A 19,706-nucleotide genomic window follows, 5' to 3' on the forward strand; every position below is an offset into this window, starting at 1 on the left:
CCAACATCCCCGTCCATTAGCCATGCTGAGTTAGATGATGGGAACATCTGGAGCATGGTTGCTATATACAGTAGGAAACTCTTTATCCACAGGATTACTGTCTGTGGTTTCACTTATCCACAGTCTGAAAATATTAAAAACATTAAAATTAAAAAAAAACCTGAATTTTTTTCATGTGTATTACCAGAACTGGTTACTAGGGGGAGCCAGAGAACATGCTACAAATGCTTGTCAGTGAAGAATACATAGCATGGCCTCTGGTGGCCAGTTCTGGTAATGCATGTGAAAATATTTTTTCTGTGTTTTTCCCCCTTATCATGGTATGGTTTGGGGGGTCCTATTGTACCTGAAAGCAAGTCCCACTGAAAATATAGCTTATGTCTGAGGAGGCTTAACCCTAGGTTGCCTCAGAACTGAATTAGCCAAGAACAGAAGGAACAACAACAACACCTCCACCAAAAGTCAATTAAATCCAGTGCCCCCTAATGTCTAGATTGGATAGTGGTGCTCTTGCCAACATCAGGTGGGACTTGCTGTGGATCCTCTACTTGGGGTGCATGCCAAGCCTGCTGCGATTCTTATCCATGTTTGCACCTTCTCCAATGTAAAGTAAAAAAGGAAGTATTTTTGCTGCTCAAGGCCTTTTCCGACTGTGCATGCTTCTAATGATAGTAGTGAACTGCTTTTCATGGGTGTTGGAAGCAGGAGGGGAGAAAATGTTTGAATTTTGGGGAGTTAGAGACAAATAGGACTTCAGAACTTTCTATTTCCCTTCCTGCTACTTGAGTCTGAATATTTTCTAGGTAGAGTATTTCCAAGCTTTGCAGGCCCTGGACCTTCATTTTAATTGCTTCGTTTTATGCATAGCTAGAGTTTGTTGCACTTGAACAGAATTTGAACAGATAACGTGTTAAGAGTTTTGAGGCCGACTGCTTACAAAATATTTTGCATTTAAATCTGCTGCCTTTTAACGTATTAATCCATCAGTTTCTTCTACGTAGGTGTGCATATTTGCCAGACCTCAGTGTAGGTGCGTCGAAGTAAATGTGCCCTGGCTTAGAATGCTAGAATGTAAGTTATATGGGTTTGGGAATCATTTCAACTTCTGTGGCTCCATCCAACAGGATCCTACGGAGCTATGATTAGGACAAAGAGCTTGGGGTTTTAAGAGGGTGCCAGACTTAGATAAAGGATCTCAAGAAGATCTCAGGAAAATAAACAGATAACAGTGGAGTAAGTAGCTGATGCTGCCTGCCCTGGGTGCCAGAAGTGGAGGCCAGCTGTACCCTGATTTATAGTTTGCAAAGGAGCTTTAAAAGCTCTGCTTTGGTTTAAGACGAGTGCCCGAGAGCTTCCTAAGAGATCATTCTGCCAGACGAAACCCCAGGATCCTATAGGCTGCAGCCATACATAGTTAAAGTGGCACCAACCTGCCTATAAACGTGTGGTGTGGATAATAAACTCTCAATAAACTGGGCTGCAGTCCTGTAGGGGTTTAATTTGGAGGCTGGTTTGACTACATCCGATGGGAGTGACTGCCAATTAAAACGTGTGTAGGATCAGGATGAAAGCTACCCACTCAGCGGGCACGATCTGCCTCAACCCCCTTCAAGTACCATCATGGGCGGGAGACAGATTTAATGGCCTGCTCCAGTCCTTAGTAAATGGATGTGACTTTCAAATGGCTAACCAGAGTGAGAGAGATAGGGATCTTATTTGGGTTGCATTTCATGGAAATCTGTCTATGTAATTTCTGTTTTGCCAGCCAGTAGGAAAGGCTGGAATATTTCAGAATTGGCACCGTTCTGAACTCTTCTGAACTGAAACAATTGTCCCATCCAAACATGTCAACCCAAAGGTGTATCTTAGAGAAATGTGTGGAAATGAGCACATAGTAATGAAAGGAAGTCAAAAAGGCTTGTGTTGATTATTCTGGTTAAATCATTTATGCCTTTGCAATTCCATTTGTGGCCAGAACCGGCTGGAAGACTTCATAAATAGCTAAACAGGGCTTTAAATCTTTCCAAGGTTTTGGAAGCTAAGATTTTCCTAGAAAGGTGTTTCAAACTCTCTTTAGGATATCTGCCCATCCTCTTTTTTTAATGCATGTGTTTGTCTGTTTGCACCCTTTGAGCAGCTACTCTCAAGCAGCCTCCAGATCTCCCTGCTTCCGTTTCTTTTCAAGACACGCAGATCGAAACAGGTATTTTAGCGCCAGACTGATTGTGCCTCTTCTTCTAGCACCAATTATGAGAAATAATTTTTTTAAAAATGGTATGTTGTTCCTGGACCTCCAGAACTTCTTGATGTGGAGGATGCTTGCAAGCAGAATCATGGAAGTGCAGCCCTGGAAGGGGCCTCTAGATTGCAGAATCCAATCCCCTGCCAAAGCAAGAAACCCACAGCCTTGACAAGTGGTCATCCAATCCTTGGTTCAAATACCTCCAAGGAAGGAGAGGACTCTCTTCTAAGGGGGGGCTCTGGCCCTTATAAGTGGGTGGGGAGGTATCACTCTGCCCATATATTTTAGGCTGAGGCATTCCTGTCCCTCCTAAGACCACTTGTCACTCCTGGTCCCATGGCCAACCTAGGAGACGTAGGCCATGGTGGTTGCTCAAGAGGGTTGGGTGACAACACTGACTCTAACCTTGGGGTCTTACCTGAACCCCACCCCTTTCCTTCCTGCTCACCCAGTCGCAATGTACAACCCATGGGCACAAAGGCTAAGCCTCTCCAAGTAGAGTAAAGCGAATGAATAATTCCCCCTGTTCTGCTCAAGCGGAGGTGTGCGCAAATGACTAAAAAGCGGAAGATGCCTCCAGGGCAGCTTTTTTATTGTTACTCTAATTAAGCCCTTGCCAATTTGCATGGGGCCATCTCGGTATTCTAGTTTGATGGCCTATTAATATCAATTGGCTGCTGTCTCCCAGTTCAACAGGACTGTCTATCCACCTTTAAAGTGTAGCTTAGGAGAGAGAAAAAAGCGGGAGGAAAATATACCCCTCTAAATTGTTTATGACCTTCCATAGTGGCTAGAATATGACATCCTTTTCATTTTCGATTTCTCAGAGTGAGGCATGTTCTCCATGTTTCTTGTTAGATTATTCAAACCAACGATTTCACATTAATTTAATTTCTGCCCCTGCTCTCTGGGTGTTCCCTTCTGAATGTGTTTGTAGTCCTGGGTAGTAGACTGCCTAGAGAGAACCCTAGTCAATTAGAAGGTCTCACATTATGTGACCCATCATAGATCACAATCCTGGTAGCAAAAAATCATGCACACAATAGGAGTCATGCAAGAGGTTGCCTTCTTGGTTGGAGTGTCCATCGCATGTTCATCAGTTGTGAAGCCAGGTGTGTGATCGACACCCCAGTGAGGGAATATGCTTGCATGATGTCTATTGTGCGTTGTCGTACTGCTCTAATAGTCCAGACATTTTCCCTGATAATCTGCAAAGTGTGCAAAGCAAAATCCTGGTTTGTTTCTTTGTTGTTAGGGGTCATTTAAAGATTCTGTAGTGCTGGGGTTGGAAAAGTGACTCTCAGGTATCCCGCACCTCTACATTGAGGATATGGGTGGAGGTTAGCTGAGTCAAGATCGGCCACACTGCAAGAAATGCGAGGTCACTCTTGTGAAGTCAGGACTGGGTTTTTATCCCGAAATGTACCTGGTGTTCTGTATTGTGTGTTAAGTGTAGAAGCAACCCCCCCCCCCCGATGCTTCCATGGATGATTGTCTTTTTGTCTTGCCCTTGCAAGAAGCGACCAGCTCTTCTGGTGTGGCCCCATTACAAGCCAGCTCTTCCCCACCCAAGACGGCTGCTGGGAACGGAGGTAGGAAACCTTGTTGTCACAGAGACTAGTCTTTAGCTAGCAAGTCAACTGTCCCGCTGAAGGGGACGCTGTAGCTGCTGCTCATAGATCATGCCCTTTGCTTTCCGTGTGTCACTCTCATTTCTCCCAGTCCCCAAACAGAAGGACTTGATCACAGCTGGTCGGAGTCGGAAACATCGGATGGAGCCTCAGGGTTTTAGCCTGAGACATCAAAGGGGGCGATGATAAATGGGAGAGAGAGATTATTGTTGGCATGCTTCTGGGACGATATGAGAGGGTCATGGAAATTACACGGTTCCCTCCCCACCAGCTCCCAAGAGCTTGTCTGGTGTCTGTTTGAAGAGACGCTGTTGTGATATGTAGATTAGGAGTTATTTAGACTAGCATAGGGTTATTATTCCCTTTATGGCAGTGTTTTGTTCAGTCTGTGTTCCGTTCCTCTGTGTATATGTGACTGACGTTAATTCGTGGCACAAATGGACCTTAGATATTGTTACTGGGAGGGCGGGGTTTCTTTGTCTATGTGTTTATTAAAGAGCCCCCCCATCCTCCAGGCTTGTGTTCTAATTCTAACACAAGTCTGTTCTGAAAGACGAGCACCGTTTTATGAACTGTAGTTGCGCCTCGGCCCCCAACCCAAACACTCACAGATGGGGAGTGTAATTTCCCCCCCCCATGAGTTATGGACCTATGCTGAGTATGGGATTTTGGAAGTCCTTAAAACCAAAAACCTGACCTTTTCGGACCCACCTTCAAGTGGGTCCAGCTGGCCAGCTGCTTCCTTTGGCCGAATATTACAAACTGCAAGGGGGCTCAAGCACGTCCGTTTAGCTCCACCCCCCGTTTTTCGTTTCTAACTCGCCTTCAAGATGCTGTGGCCCCTGTGGGACGCTGAGCCAGCCCCATTTATCCTTGGGGTATGCATTTGGTGGGGGTTGCCCTCTTTTAATAATCCAAACGGGTTCGGCGTTGGCTTCTGGCTGCCTTCGAGAATATTTTATGATAACCTCAGAAGCACTGCCTTAAGATGAACTGTTCTTTCCAATTACCAAGCTGTTGAGGGACCACCAAGTTTAGCCTTGGAGGAAGCCAAGCCTGTGGCCAAGAAACCGCCAGAAAACATCCGAGGTAAGAGAGGCTTCTAGCTAATGTCAAGCGTCAAGGGCTAATCATAAGCAGGGGAAGCGGGGGGGAGACGGTACGTACCTGGTATTCATTTCTTGTTGTTGGGCTTCCCGAATGCAACCACGTGGCCATTGCGGGAACAGAATGGTGGATTAGAGACGCTGTTCATCTCATCCTGCACACTTCTTCTTGAGTTTCATGATGGTTAGTGGATATTTGGCAGCCAGAAGTTTGATTCTTGGTTTATTACAAACAATCTAAATGAAGCATAGAACTTACCGTATTTTTCGCACCATAAGACACACTTTTTCCCCACAAAACAGGGGGGTGGAAAGTCTGTGCGTCTTATGGAGTGAAGAAAACAGATTATATTTTCCTGTTTTCTTCTCCTAAAAATTGGTGCGTCTTATGGAAAGGTGCGTCTTATGGAGGGAAAAATACGGTAACTTGTTGGATATTCAACATATTGCAGGTTACCTGTAAAAAAAAACAACCACAACACTCTATGTGAACTCCTTCCACCTTTAATTAAGAGCTGGGTTGAGGAGTCAGTTCAACAAGATGAAGGGACAGCTTAACATTTGAGAGAGGAGAGGAGAGAAAACTGGAGGTATAGATCGGGGAAAAAGCTCAGCCCTTCTCTGGTCCTCTTGTGGCCCCCAAGGAGAGAAACCCTTTTTAGCGCCATTGCTTTAAAAAAAAACCCACAATGCTCAACTTGCCCAGCAGTGTCTGGGTGAAGGGAGCATTTGACCACGCTGAGTGGGATCGCTCAAAAGGGCTGCCTGCAAAGAGACCCACCAAAATTTATACCAGCTCTGCTGAAGGATCATGTCACCTGACGTCAAAAAGAAAAAGAGAAGAAAAATAAAAGCATTTCTTGGATCTCCAGGATGTCCAATGAAGACGTCTTGGGATGTTCTGGAACACGTGATCTGCAGAAAGTCAGAATCCACGGGTGACACGGAAGAGCACCTTCCGTTAGGAGGCCCTTCCTAATGAGTAGCCCAAACCCCCTTCCTTTTGAACCCGGTGACTCAGGTTCAACCCTCTGTAGCAACAGAGAACAAACATGCTCCATTATCCAGGTAACGGCCCTTCATAGGTTTGAAAAGGACTATCATAACACCTCTTAATCACCTCTCCAGCAGGCGAAACATACCCAGTGACCTCATCCCTTACTTTAGATATGATTGATCTTTAATTACACTAGTTCTGTCCCCTGTGGTGCTGTTGGGACTTTAAAATGCTATCTCCCTGGCTTTATTATTTTCTGTAGGAGCAGATCAAAGATTTCAGGCCAGGTTTTGCCATCACACTCAGACAGTTCAAAGAGAAAAACCCTCCCCAAGTTTAGAGGTGCAGGCCCATTCGCTGGGGTGCTTGCTTTTTCCTTCATTCAGGTAACAGAGGGGTGTGTGTTTTTCGACTTTAAAAATAGCTAAATCAGGGTTTGGCAAAGTTCCTTTGCTTGGACTAATCTCTTAGAATCTCCAAATCTCCTGGCTATGTTCGCTGGTGGATTCTGGGTGTCTTGATTCTGGATTTTTTTTTTTAAGTATCACTTTGCCAAAGGTAATTTGTTCATGCAACAATTTGGCTGATCTTGGCTCCTGCTTTTCAGAACAACAGTGCCTGGAAATAAAGCCACATCTGGGGCCTGGAGAAGAGAGAGAAGGGCCCCCTAGGGCAGTGGTTCCCAACCGTGGGTCTCCAGATGGTCCTGGATTGCAACGCCCAGAAGCCTTCGCCACAAGCTGTTCTGGCCAGGATTTCTGGACATTGCCATCCCAGAACATCTCAGGACCCAAGGCCGGGAAGAACTGCTTTCAGGCATCGATAGCAAGATCATTAGGGTTTTCTAGCACATTGTTGAACCCATGGGCAAACCCTTTCATGACCGATACAAGTTAGGCTTCGGCAGATCCAGAGAAATTCAGACTAAAGGGTGAATTTAGGGGGAAAGCCTAAAGAAATATGTAATGTGTTGTCTGGTCAGAAACCTGGGCAGTCATCTTGGGAGCACAGCAGAGATGTCTCTATTTTTATCCGTGGAGTGATAGTGGTTACATAAAGGGCTTTAATCTGGAAACACAGGAGAGGGTAGCAGCTTACATTGCCCGCAGCCCTAGCAACTCGGCAGGGCTTACCGGAGATTTCACAGGGTTCCCCGGGGCAGACGTGAAGCTGGCGTGACATTGCGAATGTCGCTACAACTCCTTACTAGGACCTGTGCACCGGTGGACGAGCCGACGTCCCACCGATTTCTATCTAACACAAATTACCACAGAAGGACGCATGGCGGAAAAAAAACATTTCAAAGCTAACTGAATGCAGACCCATTTTGTGGTTATTGTCAAACCAGTAAAAAGCCTTGCAGATTAGTTATAAGCACATTCTTTTTGCAACTGTAGCTCACTGCAAAAAGTAGATTAAAACACACACACGATCTTGAACTCAGCCGTGTACCCTCTTCAGTTCAGCCTGGTGGCCTCTTGTCCGCTTGGCATCCCCACTGACTGCACAACAGGCCCTCTCCTGAATCGGGCCCTGGTTATAGCCCTCGCGGCCAATGGAGGTGAGGCTTAACATCTGGAGAGCCCCAGGCTGGCCATCCTTGCACCAAGCTCTGATTCTTCCACCCTTGCCCCGTTTTCCTCATTGCTCCAGAGAAATGGAACTGAAAAGCAACGAGGCAGCATGGCCACCATGCAGCTGGCAGATTAAACTCTGGATAAATGGGCTTTAATTAGAAGGGATTTCTCCTGGGGCATCTGGGAACTCTCTCCTCCCACAGGCCAATCAGGGGGTGAGGGTAATTAGGCTAACAGGCCATCCTGGTTTGACACAGTTCAATCTAATTAGCTGATCCTTTGATTCTTAAACCTCTTTTCTCCTCCTTTGGGGGGTTATTCCCTTCTTCTCCTTTTGGGGCTCGGCCAGCTCATGGGCAACAAAAGCCACCGTCTCCCAGGTTGTACAGAACCAGTTCATCAGTTTGCAAAATCCGGCAGATGGGGGCAAAAGGCGAGGTCACAGAAGGGCTGGAGGACTGAAGCCTGAGCCTTCTCTCAATGAATGAATGTTCCATTTTTTGCCCCAATCTTTTCTTGTAACCTTCCAATGGGGGAGAAAGCCTTCACTGAACTGTAGCATCACAAGTGGGAAATACAGTAGCTATTCTTGGCAGGGTCAGAATTTTTTTTACAAATCCTGTTTTCAAAAAATCTCATTCAATTCTCTTTGGGCAGATAGAGAGGCCCAAAATGCCCTTTCTGGACTATAAGGGTCCAGAAGAGTGAGGCATATCACAGACCAGGGTTTTTTCTCCTTGTGTATATCATAGTTTTGCAGATGAGCAGAATGAACTCAAAATACAGTTTGCGCGGGACTTTGGCATTTGCTGTTGAGACAAGTTTCTAGCCCTTATGGATCCTTTCAGCAGCAGAGAAGTTTAGTGCCTTCCATTTCTGACTCCCCAGTGTGGTAGACAGATATCTATTCTCACATCCTTTTTGAACAAGTTAGCGCTCTGCTTTTACGTGCTGTTTAACAGCCCGACATTTCGGCATCTGAGGACCAGGAGCCGGAGAAACGAACTGTCGTGCTCCGAACATAGGCTGATCAAAGGCGAGGACAGGAACTGGCAGGACCAGTTGCCATAGCAACATTCAGGTAGCCCGGATTCTTCCTTCCCTCTCGCATGGACTGACTCCACCTGGCTCGGAGGGCATCTCGTGGCCCACCTGTTCCCGAGCCGTCAAGTACTAGAAAGGATATCAAAACCAACTCACGGCTGCCTGCTGCTTTAATTTCCTCTGATCCAGGAGGCAGCTTGAAACGAGGACAAGGGCTCCAGGCAGATTTTGCAGCCTTCGGTGGCCAAAGGTAGAAAAGACTATGCACCTGGAAAGCATAAGCCATGACCGCCGATCGCTTGGCCCTCCTGTGCAGCAAAGGAAAAAAGAAACAGATGCAAATAGTTTCATCCTGTTTTCCTCATCTGTCGTCACAAATTCTTTCTCTCTTCCAAGGGCAGGCGACACAAATAAGGCCCTAACCTCCTGTACTGTGTTAATCGCCGTTCCACGTTACATTGAGTTATATCCATAGTTCTGGGGCCCCTGCTTCATATCAGATCTAGGAAGCTCTCTAAGGTGATTGTCCTTCTATGTATAGGTATCACTTTCCTGAGCTATATAGTCAGGTAGTAGCTTTTCTAGTGCTTGCAAAGTAATTTTCAAAATGCAGTTAGTTTTAATTCCAAGTTCCTTTGAGTAATTCATTACCATTATAGTTGTAATTTTAAAGATTACTTTTCGGTTCCTAATTTGTTAGAAGTAACTGACATAACGCCATGCGATACTTTTAATCAACTCGTTTGTTAGTTAGATAGTTAACAGCTATAACTAATTACTTCCAGGCTCTTAGGAAGGGGCGCAGCTGACATGGCAGCCAAAGATAATAAACATTGCCTCCTAGCCATTGCACTGGATCAGGGGAGACTTCCTAATTATAACGAGAGTCGTTTTGTGGACATCCATTCCTCCGTGGAGGTTGCCAACTCAGAATCGGCGGTGATGGTGAATCTGCTCTGGGCTTTGGCTTGAAATTTATAGGGATTATCCAAGCTGCCCAACCCTACCGCCTAATGAGGTTTTATCAGCTCGGATCGCTCGTGTGAAGTTCAGAATAAAACCCAGCGTGAATTCACCGCAGCCACAACATCAGGCATTCTCTCCCACTGGCTCATCCCATCTCCATTCTTCTCAATAATGCCAGAACCAAGTATTTTATCGGGCCCCCTTCCCACCTCTCCTCATGCTTTAATCTAAATAATGAGCAAGATTTTCTCAGATAAACGACTATGGCAGGCTCCACTCTTCTTTGCGGCTAGCAACTGGAAATGACAAACCTACAAGGCCCTCATTCAAAAATCATCCGTGAAGTTGGTTCCCTCTTGTGCGGCTGGCGGCGGCGAACAGCCAGAAGCGATGGAGGTGAAATCCTTCAGCTCCGAAAACTTTTGGCAGGGACCCAGCGCAGCTGTCAAAATGACACTCCTCCAGAGAGAGAGAGAGAGAGGAGGCTGGCAGAGACAAAAGGAAACACAGCAATCTTTTTAGCTGATGGGCATCAGGGTGGAGCAGGTGTGCCACTCTACCGAGCCCTTTTTCGGGTTGCAAAGTGGGGCTCCCCGGGGCCCCTCGGCCAGATGCTTTGCTTATTGAAATGAAGTCTTGAGTCTCATGCAGAGACATAAGCACAGAGAGGCGCTTTCAAGACCTACATCTGTGCATTGATGTTTGTTATGATTCCAAGTGGGACATGTACGAAATATTCCAGGGTGGAGTCCTCCTCTTCAGAGTGCCGCCCGCCCGCCCTATTTTCAAGGATACGCCATTCCCTTTCCCGCTCCTGTTTTCTGTATCCTCCTCCTCCTCTCTCTTACCAACTTGCATCTTCTTTTGTGGCCACATTCCCGCTGGGCACTTTCTGGGAATGGAGGGTTCGTGACAACAAAGACCTAGAAATGTGCTCACACCATCAGTCCGCCGTCGTGAAATTATGATGCCGATAGTGATTATGTTTCCCATCAGCAACCTGGTACTCGGATCGTTAGGAACAGAATGAAGCTGAAGAGGGCAACCAGCAAATAGCTTGGAAAGTTGTGGAGAGGGTGACCCTGTATCCATTTCATCATCTTTCTCAAGGGCAAGATTTGGGAATGTGGGATTTTCAAGGTGGGGGGGAATCACCCAGATAGCAGTGTCCTAAGTCCTCCTTAAAACCAGGGAGGGTGGCATCATAGAGTTTTGCTCATGGCTGGTCCTGAAAAGCAGGTGGTTTGATTTCATGAAGATACATTTCCAGTCTGCATCCATGAACATATCTGTCTCATCAACAGGACAAAAACTTGTCCTCAGCTCTGCAGATGACAGGAGTGAGATTTTCCCTGAGCTTTAAGGGTAAATGATAAGAGCAGTTCAACCAGGTAACCATGTCCCCTGGAATGGGCTGGCCTCTCCCCTTCATGCAAGCCCTCACAGGACAGCCCCGGGTCGGAGGTGCTCCCCTGCTTAATCTCCTGCCTGTAGCAGGATGTTTGAAATGATTGCCAGTCAAGGGTCCCTACTGGACATCCGGTAGGATTCTTTGGTCTCGGAGGAAAGATCTTGACATCAATAAACCCTCTGCGCGCAAAAGTCTAGGGGAGAATTAAGGATGCCTTAGACAAGAGGCGGGCAAAATGTGACCCCATTAACTTGTTGTTCCTTCTCTGAACTCCCCCAATTTTTTAAAAAAGTATTTTTTAAAATGCCTCTTCTAGGGTTTGCCAGGTTTTGAGAATGAGGGTAGAGTGGATGAGTCTCTCTTTTGGCAGATGCTGGCCACTGCCTGTGACCACCTAAGTTGTAGAAGGATTGCCGTACTTTCTCACGCAAGGTCCTGTCTCATCATCCCACCATTAAGCCAAACTTCTGGAGGCCCACATTGCAAATCCTTGTGAGGTGGGGAGAGGGCGAAAGCCGCCATCTTGGGCAAAGTGTGTTTCCATTCGCGTCTGGTCTTGGTGTTTGCCTGAACCCATTGGACTCAGGGTTGGCATTCAGGCTTTGAAATGGTTCCTAACGGGAAGAGGCGATCCATGCTGGGAACTCAACGCAAGAATGGGCAATACCTTTATTGGTCCCTAATAAAAATGCCTGTGCCCCTTTGTTTTGAGAACTGGCATGTAAGCAACTTCCTGCCTCGTTTAACACAAAGGGACCCGGCGAAAAGTCATCTTGTCAAAACCTTTACCTCTAAGAATAATTGGCCGCAAATATTTGGACTTCTGCTACCTGCTTGGAAGAAGCGGGATTTGCTCGTGAAAGCTCAGCTCGCACAGTGTATGGTTTTTTTTAAAATTAGTGGCTTATAAAGGTATCGCCTGTTCTTGCATTTGTGTTTTGTGATGGCCACATGGCTCACCCCTTTTATTTCAATGGAACGCAGAGGACTCGGAATGCCGTTCCGCTTTGGCACTCCTCTGTGCTCTGGGAAGCAAGACTGTTTGTCCATGGCCGTCGCTTGCCTGCCCTGGAGACACCTTGGTTGACATCCTCCAGGCCTCGCTGGCATTCAAGCACTCTCCAGCGTGTTTTCTGCAGTACTGTAATTGGAAAGTGTATTCTCAGGCTCTGCATTTGGATATAGTGATTGGAGGCAAATGAGGACAGTGGCGTTGCCAGAATGGATTGGGCCATTTCTTCTCTGTCCTCCCTTGCTCACCGAACAGGGCCCGCAGTCCACATTTGTTTTTAACCCCTGAAGCGGGACAGTGGCTAGTACTTGCCCACTGAATCTCTTAGCCAGCAAGGAGATGGGTTGTCCCCCTCCCCACCCCACCGATGTCGGCATTTGTGTCCTTTGTTGGCTCACTTTGTGTCTCACGTTCAGCTCCTCCGGAGAGTAAACCGGCTCGTGGCTCTGGCAAAAAGCATGGGAAGAAACCAGGTAATTTCTATGCGGTTCGTATTTGCTAAGGGGGTTCGTGCCGCTGTCTTAGCATGCTCTTTGTCTGCTAATTTCTGCTCCTAGTGGTGAATCTAGAGTAGACCCAGCAAACTGGATAGGAAAATGTCCTGTGCAACCCGCCCCTTAATTTTAGGCTTTGGCCATCATAGTCTTCTTTAGATGGCAATGGATATGGTTTGCTTTGTTGGTGATGTTTCTGTTGCCGTTTGTTTCAAGATGCTTTCCTGTAGTTTACGAGGCATCGCTTGTTGTGTGTGAAATGGGAACCAGGGAAATGCAGTGTCTTTTAATCTTCCCAAGCTTCTCCCAAGGTCTCCAAACTCATCCGGCTCAAATCTGGCTCCGTTCCGTTGGCACCTATTGAAACGTTTAAAGGTAAGAGGAGGAAGAGGGTGTAAGAAAAGGGTAGCCATGCAAACTGCAGAACAGGGAGCCTGTGAAATTTCAAATCAGTAGGAAGCACACGAGGCTGAAGTCAGCAGAGTGTTCTGGAAGTAAGAGCCCTAATACATGAAGTAGATGACACATGTCCATCTCGTGCATCTGTAGAGAGGGGAAAGTTGACCCCATAGATCTCCTGGGGGGGGCTATTCCATCATCTGTGTTGCATGCCCACGCTTCCTTCGTGCTGGTGCGGTTTCTCCCTTCTGCTTCTTTCATTCCGACCCTGACAAAGTTCGAAGAGCAGATCAAAGCGAACGCTTTACCTTGCACGCTTCGGTTGCATGTCAAGAATCCTGCATGGTGTTTGCCATTCTTGCTCCACTCTGAGAAGGGAGCCTGCTGACCCCCAGCCCTTTCACCCAGTCTGCCCGCTGGAGGGTTCGCGAAACACACGAGGTACAGACTCTACAGTGAGGCTGCAAGAGGGGAGATTGTAACATGACTTGCGAGGAACTGCTCAAAGTTATTCCTTGGCTTCCTAGAAGAACTGCAATACTAAGTGGCCCAATTTTTTATTTGAAGACTCTGCTGTCTTAAGTCCACCTGAGAAAAGGGATTGTAGCTATAAAAACGGCCCTCTTCTGTCCATGTGCCATCCCCGAAAGTGATGCAGTCAAGCAAGGAAGAATTGGGAGTTCATTTTAGAGTTCACAGTTCAGTCCCTAGAAATAACTAAGCCCCTTATCCCATCTTTCCAATATATGCTTACTAGACAGCTAAGCATGCAAGAAATATTACCAACCAGCACCTGCAACAAAATGTTATGGTGTTCCATGCTTGTCTTTGGGACGGCTGCCATGCGCTTTTTTGGGGCACAAAAATAGACATACAACTTTTTTCCCTGCCCCAAACATGCAGCTGGCCTACAAATAGGTTCAGCACCTTGGAGAGTGCTGGTAACGTTCTGATTAAACCTTGGAACGGATTAATCATCTGCATGAAAATCAGTCCCCGTTTTCCACGGCATCACTGTAGTTGAGAGTGCGTCCGGCTAGCCTACAGGAGGGCGCCAGTATGAAATATACCTTACGAGAAAAAGAGGGACTCCCCATTGTGACTCTTGAGGAAACCACAAAATAGTAACAGAAGCTTAGCCTGTTCAACCAGTTGTCTTCTGGGTGGAGCTCGCATGACTTGGAAGCATGCCACCTGGTGGGTTCTGGTTGTTTTTGCGCCACACAACTCCTTCTAACACCATGGAATCCTAGTGTGGTCTCGTGCGGTGTCAGTGCCAGACAGGCAATCAACAGCGATGCCTCCCTCTTCCCTCCACTTCTCTTCCTTCTCCCGCAGACTGCGAATGCTACGGCCACTCCAACCGTTGCAGCTTCATTGACTTCCTGAACCTGGTGACTTGCATCAGCTGCAAGCACAACACGAGGGGGCAGCACTGCCAGCACTGCCGGCTGGGCTACTACCGCAACAGCTCCGCAGAACTGGACGACGAGAATGTATGTATAGGTGAGTCGGGAAGCTGCCGAGGCCGTGGGTGGGACTGTGGGCCGTACGACGGCGGTCTCGGGCATGCTTACGAATGGCCGTAAAATGTCAACGAAGAGCTGTTTATATGCATCCTACGACCACTAAGATAATTTCCGCAAGATCTGCTTCTGATCTACTTACTGGGTGGGTGGGGAGATGCTACTCTAGGTTGACCCCATTCTCTCACTTGAGTCCCTGACAATGTGTTTTCGGGGAGGCATCGTGGCGGGCGGCTGCAGAAAGGGAATCCGTGACTGCAGCCTCTCCACCAGGAGAGTTCTACGCAGCACTCCCTCAAAGGGGAAAGCCTGTTGATCCAAGAAAGATGCTGGGGCTCCGATCCATAAAGGGAGCCCAGCTCTGGGCTGTTCGCTGCAGCGCTTTGGGTCAAAGCACTGAACCATCAGCTTCTGACTGAGCCCTTGAAAGAGCAGCGCTTGCCTGTCTTCCCTTGCATCTCAGCAAGGAATCCATGTGATCAATTCCCCACCTCTTTAAGGCTGTCCACAAAAGACCTGGAATATTTGAAACATTTTTATCGCTCAGGGTGGGGAAGACATTTTGTTCAGTTTGTCATGGAACACAAGCGTAGTGGGATCTTGCTCTGTGGAACCAAAATAGACCAGAACACAGTTTACCCTTTTTTGATCCAAACCTTTCTGGGGAAGGCTCTAAATCTTGGGCCAATCGGTTGGTTGTTTCTCACGCATGAGGGACTGCTTTGAACACGGAGGCACCAACACTCCAGAAGAATCCTAAGCTCTGGTTTGGACTGACCTGTCTTGTGTTTTCTTTTTGTTTGTCTGCGGACGGGGTGAAGACTGTAACTGCAACCGAATCGGCTCCGTGGCCAACCGCTGCAACGACACCGGCTACTGCGAGTGCAAAGAAGGCGGGGTCACCGGGCCGAAATGCGACGAGTGTTTGTCCGGCTACTACTGGAGGCAGGGTTGCTCCCGTGAGTATGATGATTCCTCTGAAAGCGGGTAAGATGGAGAGGAGCAAAGCTGGCTCGCTTGAGTGTGAGGAACCTCAGTGCGTGGTGGCAGCTGGGGCGGAGGTATTCGTTGACTGCTGAATCCACCCCCAGGCCTTAATTACAAGAGCCATCCAAGGCGCTGAGTCATAACCCCAATTAGATTCAGCACCTGGGACAGCTCCTGTCAAGTTCTGAATAAAACCCCGACAGGGTTCACCACCATCCCTCTTGACCATCAGAGAGACCAGCAGATGCAGCTGAATGGCAAGACTTCCGGTGTGGCTGTAAAAGGCCCAGAGGTCCATCATCAGCATCTCCAAATGAAGATAGAAAATGGAGTCCTGGGCCGCTGTTCTTGGCACTGTGACACCTGTTTAGAGGAATCCCACTAATGGCCAAGATACAGCATTCAAAGTACTAATGATCTCCCTTTTGAAGCCATGGGACCTATCCATTGGAGGGTGTTCCTCTCTCCCCATGCCCTGGTCCTTCAGGTCTACTTGGGGAGATTTTCTGCCTCACCCATTGGGAGTGGTACCCAGTGAGGAGAGCGAGGAGAGGCCTCCCTCAGATGTACTCCCCAGTTGTGGAAAGCCTTCCCTTTGGAGACCTAATTAGCTCTGACCTTGCCTTTGCTTCGACACCAAGTTAAAAATCTGCTTGTTCAGCTGAGCATCCGTGACCCAGGTCAGGTCAGGGCTTGGCTTCCAATCTTTTGAGCTTGCCAGGGGTTTTTTGAGACGATGAAATGGCTGTCGTGTCATTTTAAGGCATTTTGTAGCGTCCGTGGAGACTTTCCCATTATCTTAAAGTAATTTTATGGATGGTACCCTGCCCTCGGATGCCCTGATAAGGCCGGATAAAGATATGTTAATAAGTAAATTAAAATGACTGCGACTTCTATTAAGATCAAGTCGAGATTGCCCTCTGACCGGCTTCCCTCCATTATTCCCCCTTTCCTTCTCTCCAGCCAACGTCTGCGATGACGAGCTTTTGATTTGCCAGAACGGAGGCACCTGCTACGAGAACCAGCGCTGCCTCTGCCCGCCCGGCTTCAAGGGGGTCCTCTGCGAGCAGTCGAAATGTCAAGGGGAGACCCAGGAGTGCGACGCGGCCTCTGACCTGTGCCTCAGCCCGGTGGCCTTCCTGGTGAGCACCCTGGGGCTACAGATCCGGTTTTTGCTGAACCTCTGAAGCCCCGCAGAAGGAAGAGCTTAGCCCAAACACGGCAAGAAGCAGAATCGAGGGCGAGAGAAGAGGCGAAGGGACGGGAGTGGGTGAGCTCACACCCCCCAGGCGCTTTTCTTTGATCTCGCTTACAGGAAGAGCAGAAAGGTTTAAGGGACTGTCTTTCCGTCTCCTCCACCCTGTTTGGACCCCAGCTGGACAAACTGCACATAAGCAAAAGCAGGAGAAACTAGATGATCCGAAGCACCCGTTGGGACGGGGGGGGGAGAGCGAGGAGCAACTTGCCACAGCTTGTGTGTACGTGCGGAAAGAACTTGCATCGCTGACGACGCCTGCCGTTTCCAGGGGCCCATCCACAATCCACAGGGATTCTGCCAAAAAACCCACAAAAAACATGCCACAGATGCTCTGGCATTTAGTTGCTCAGCTATTCTACTTAAGACACTTTTTTTTCCTCCTAGGGAAAACAGCACTCCTAACCAAGACTGGCAGCTACAGAAGCCGGGGCGGGTTTGGGGCAGCCCTGGGAGACTCTAGCCGCTCTCGCAGCGTCGGCGGGCTCCCGCCCGGGGCCTCAAGTTATACCGTTGCCTACAAATCAAGTTGCTGAATTTATTAAGGTTTTTTGTACTTTTTTTCCAGTTTTTATTCTTTGGTTGTGAGTCTCTCGTTTCCTTTCCTTTCCTCGCACTCGAGACCAGGACTAAACAAGGCTGCTTCGTACCGCGCCAAAGTGTAACGTGTTATCCAGGCTTTGCCGTATAGTTTACGGTTCAAATACTTTTTTTTTTTTTGGTAGAGAATTATTTTTGTTTGGATTACAAATGCTCTAAAAAAAAGAGAAGATAAAACTAAAACGAAACACTGCAGCCTCTAGATATTTTACCATAAGCATTATGGTGTAATAATAATCCCACCACAGTAAAGCAACTTATTAATTGCTCCTCCTAGCCTCCTTTTAATCACCTCCCTCCTCGCCGTTGTGTGCTCAGCGGATCTCCTTTGGCTTTAAAAAGAAAAGAAAACCAGAATAACTTCACTATACTCTCTCGTACCAAAGAATCAAAAAGAGAAGCTGAGCATTTGTGGGTGATTGATACCGGTTTCTTTGGAGCAGTGAGTTTCGTTTCACATTGGCCAATACCTGCATTTGTTTCCCAGCTATTTATTTTTATACAGGCGGCTACGAGAGGTCTCCCAGAAGTTAACATTTTAAAAGGAATGTGTTGCATTATTCAATATTTCTGGATAGTCCGCACACCATTCATGTTATTGGTCTGGACACACTAGTCATTTGTTCTGTTGTGGGTTTCTAAGGCGTTAAAATTGCCCGACAAACAAAAAGGTTCCCTCTAGCGCCCAACTCTTTTATTGCACCTTGGAAATACAGCGGGGCTCCCTTATCTGTGGGATCAGTATCCACTGATTCACTTATCCACGGTCTGAAAATATTAAAAGAAAAATCCTAGAAATATCTATTTCTAAAGGTGAAGTTATCAGAACTGGCCACTTGGGGGAGGCAGAGACCATGCTATGTAGAACATACACTATTAAAATAGTGTTTGCTATAATCTGCGTAATGGTCAACAGACAGATGACTGAGTTGTCACAAGTTCGGAGTTAGGAAGCTTTGCTACTAACCGATAAAGAGATGACGGAGAAATCAAGCGAGGTAACTAATAGAAAACAATTTACTCTTTAAATAACTTCGGTTAGCCTGTCCTAACCAGAAATTGCAAAATGGGACTAGCTTGGATGACTTGTGGCATGTTTGAGATGAGGAGATGGCAAAGAAGGGGACTAAGAAAAAATAAAAGATCCGTTGTTTCTTGAGGGAAAGTGTTTGTTGGAAGAACTCCGAAAGACGTACCTCAAGTGTCGCTATGGAGGCTTCGCTGTTATGGGATTCCAGAACTGTGCAGCCTGTAGACAGAAAATGCTCCCATCTGCCAAGGGAAGGAAAGCCACCCCATCTCTGGGAGAAGGCAGGGCCTGGAGAAAGGGCGCCAGCTCGGAAACGGAGGCTGGGCGGCTGCGCCAGGTAAGGTGGATGTCAAGGGATCCGTTTCAGAAGTTTTTTTCCCCCCCGCAGAACCTGCAGGTTGTCTTAAGACACGACGGTTCACATGTTCAGCTGTATCTTAAGAGCTGAGTCACTGCCACATGAATAATTCAAGCCAGTAAGTGAATCGCTCGCCGGCCAACTCCTGGCGTGGCTCCAGCGCCTTGGAAACACCCCGGCGACAGCAGCTGCAGAGGTAGCACGCTGCGCCGGAGGGGAAAAATCACTAGAAAAGCGAGTTATGCTTCAAAAAGGAACAAAACGATCTCCTTAGTCACAGGTAATATATCCTTTGGTTACTGGGGAAAGGAACTGATTACAAGTAACTTGTTACTTGTAATCAAGAGTTATTCCCAAAACGACTGCCCACACAGCGTCCTCTTAGGGAAAGGAGGAACACCAAGAAATTCAGAGGAAAGGATCTGATGGTTTTAGATCCTCTACGAGACAACGTACAATTTTGTAATGCGGCTCAGACTTTATTCTCTGAGAGTTCGCTCCCTCCGGTTGTTAGGTATAGGTAGGCAACTTCTTAAAAAGACCACAAAATCTATCATCTAAAATTACACCCAGCCCTGCCTGGCTCTTTCCAGTTTTCCACTAATAAAGTAGTAGTAAATTCCACCCAGGATCAAGATGATTCAGAGTTAATAGTTGGATTTTGTGTCCAAAAAAAAAAAAAAAAAGTGGGTGACGGAAGTGACAACCCTTTCTGCTTTTCTTGCGCTCCCAACACCTCAGGGTTATTTCAGGTAAAATCTAAAACCATCTGATCGCCTGAATGAGCCTCGTTTGAATGTTTGCAAAAGCCTTTCTCCACTTGTGGCTTCACAATCAAAGCAATTTCCTCCTCTTCCCTCAGCCTGCTTTTTGCAACATCTTCCATGAGATTTCACGATCTCACAGCCTTGAAACCACTTCCACGGCCTCTTGGTTGGCCTACCATAATACGACATTAAAGAAGAAAATTATCTACCATATAATGGATGCAATTTAAGATTCAGACTCTCCTACGTTCTTTATCTTTCTGTGTCTGCTACAGAAAGCACCCTAAGGATTCAGGGAATGCTC

At 47.2% G+C, this 19,706-nt stretch overlaps 1 protein-coding gene across 2 annotated transcripts in view; it reads left to right on the plus strand.

Moving 5' to 3' along the window:
* The window catches only part of NTNG2 (netrin G2), a 79,039-nt gene extending 62,327 nt beyond the window's left edge, over window positions 1-16,712 (plus strand). Inside the window, exons 7-14 of one of the 2 annotated variants that reach the window (XM_072985051.2) lie at window positions 2,138-2,203; window positions 3,760-3,834; window positions 4,888-4,962; window positions 12,403-12,459; window positions 12,781-12,855; window positions 14,218-14,385; window positions 15,227-15,364; window positions 16,356-16,712. In XM_072985051.2, the coding sequence (XP_072841152.2) occupies window positions 2,138-2,203; window positions 3,760-3,834; window positions 4,888-4,962; window positions 12,403-12,459; window positions 12,781-12,855; window positions 14,218-14,385; window positions 15,227-15,364; window positions 16,356-16,579 (878 nt within the window). In that variant the 3' untranslated portion in view covers window positions 16,580-16,712. The remainder of the gene's footprint in view (window positions 1-2,137; window positions 2,204-3,759; window positions 3,835-4,887; window positions 4,963-12,402; window positions 12,460-12,780; window positions 12,856-14,217; window positions 14,386-15,226; window positions 15,365-16,355) is intronic. The other variant, XM_078382761.1, reaches the window with a different exon arrangement.
* The last annotated feature ends 2,994 nt before the right edge of the window (window positions 16,713-19,706 follow it).

This window comes from Pogona vitticeps, chromosome ZW-PAR (genome assembly GCF_051106095.1).
Source record: "Pogona vitticeps strain Pit_001003342236 chromosome ZW-PAR, PviZW2.1, whole genome shotgun sequence".
In the NCBI taxonomy this organism is placed as follows: Eukaryota; Metazoa; Chordata; class Lepidosauria; order Squamata; family Agamidae; genus Pogona; species Pogona vitticeps.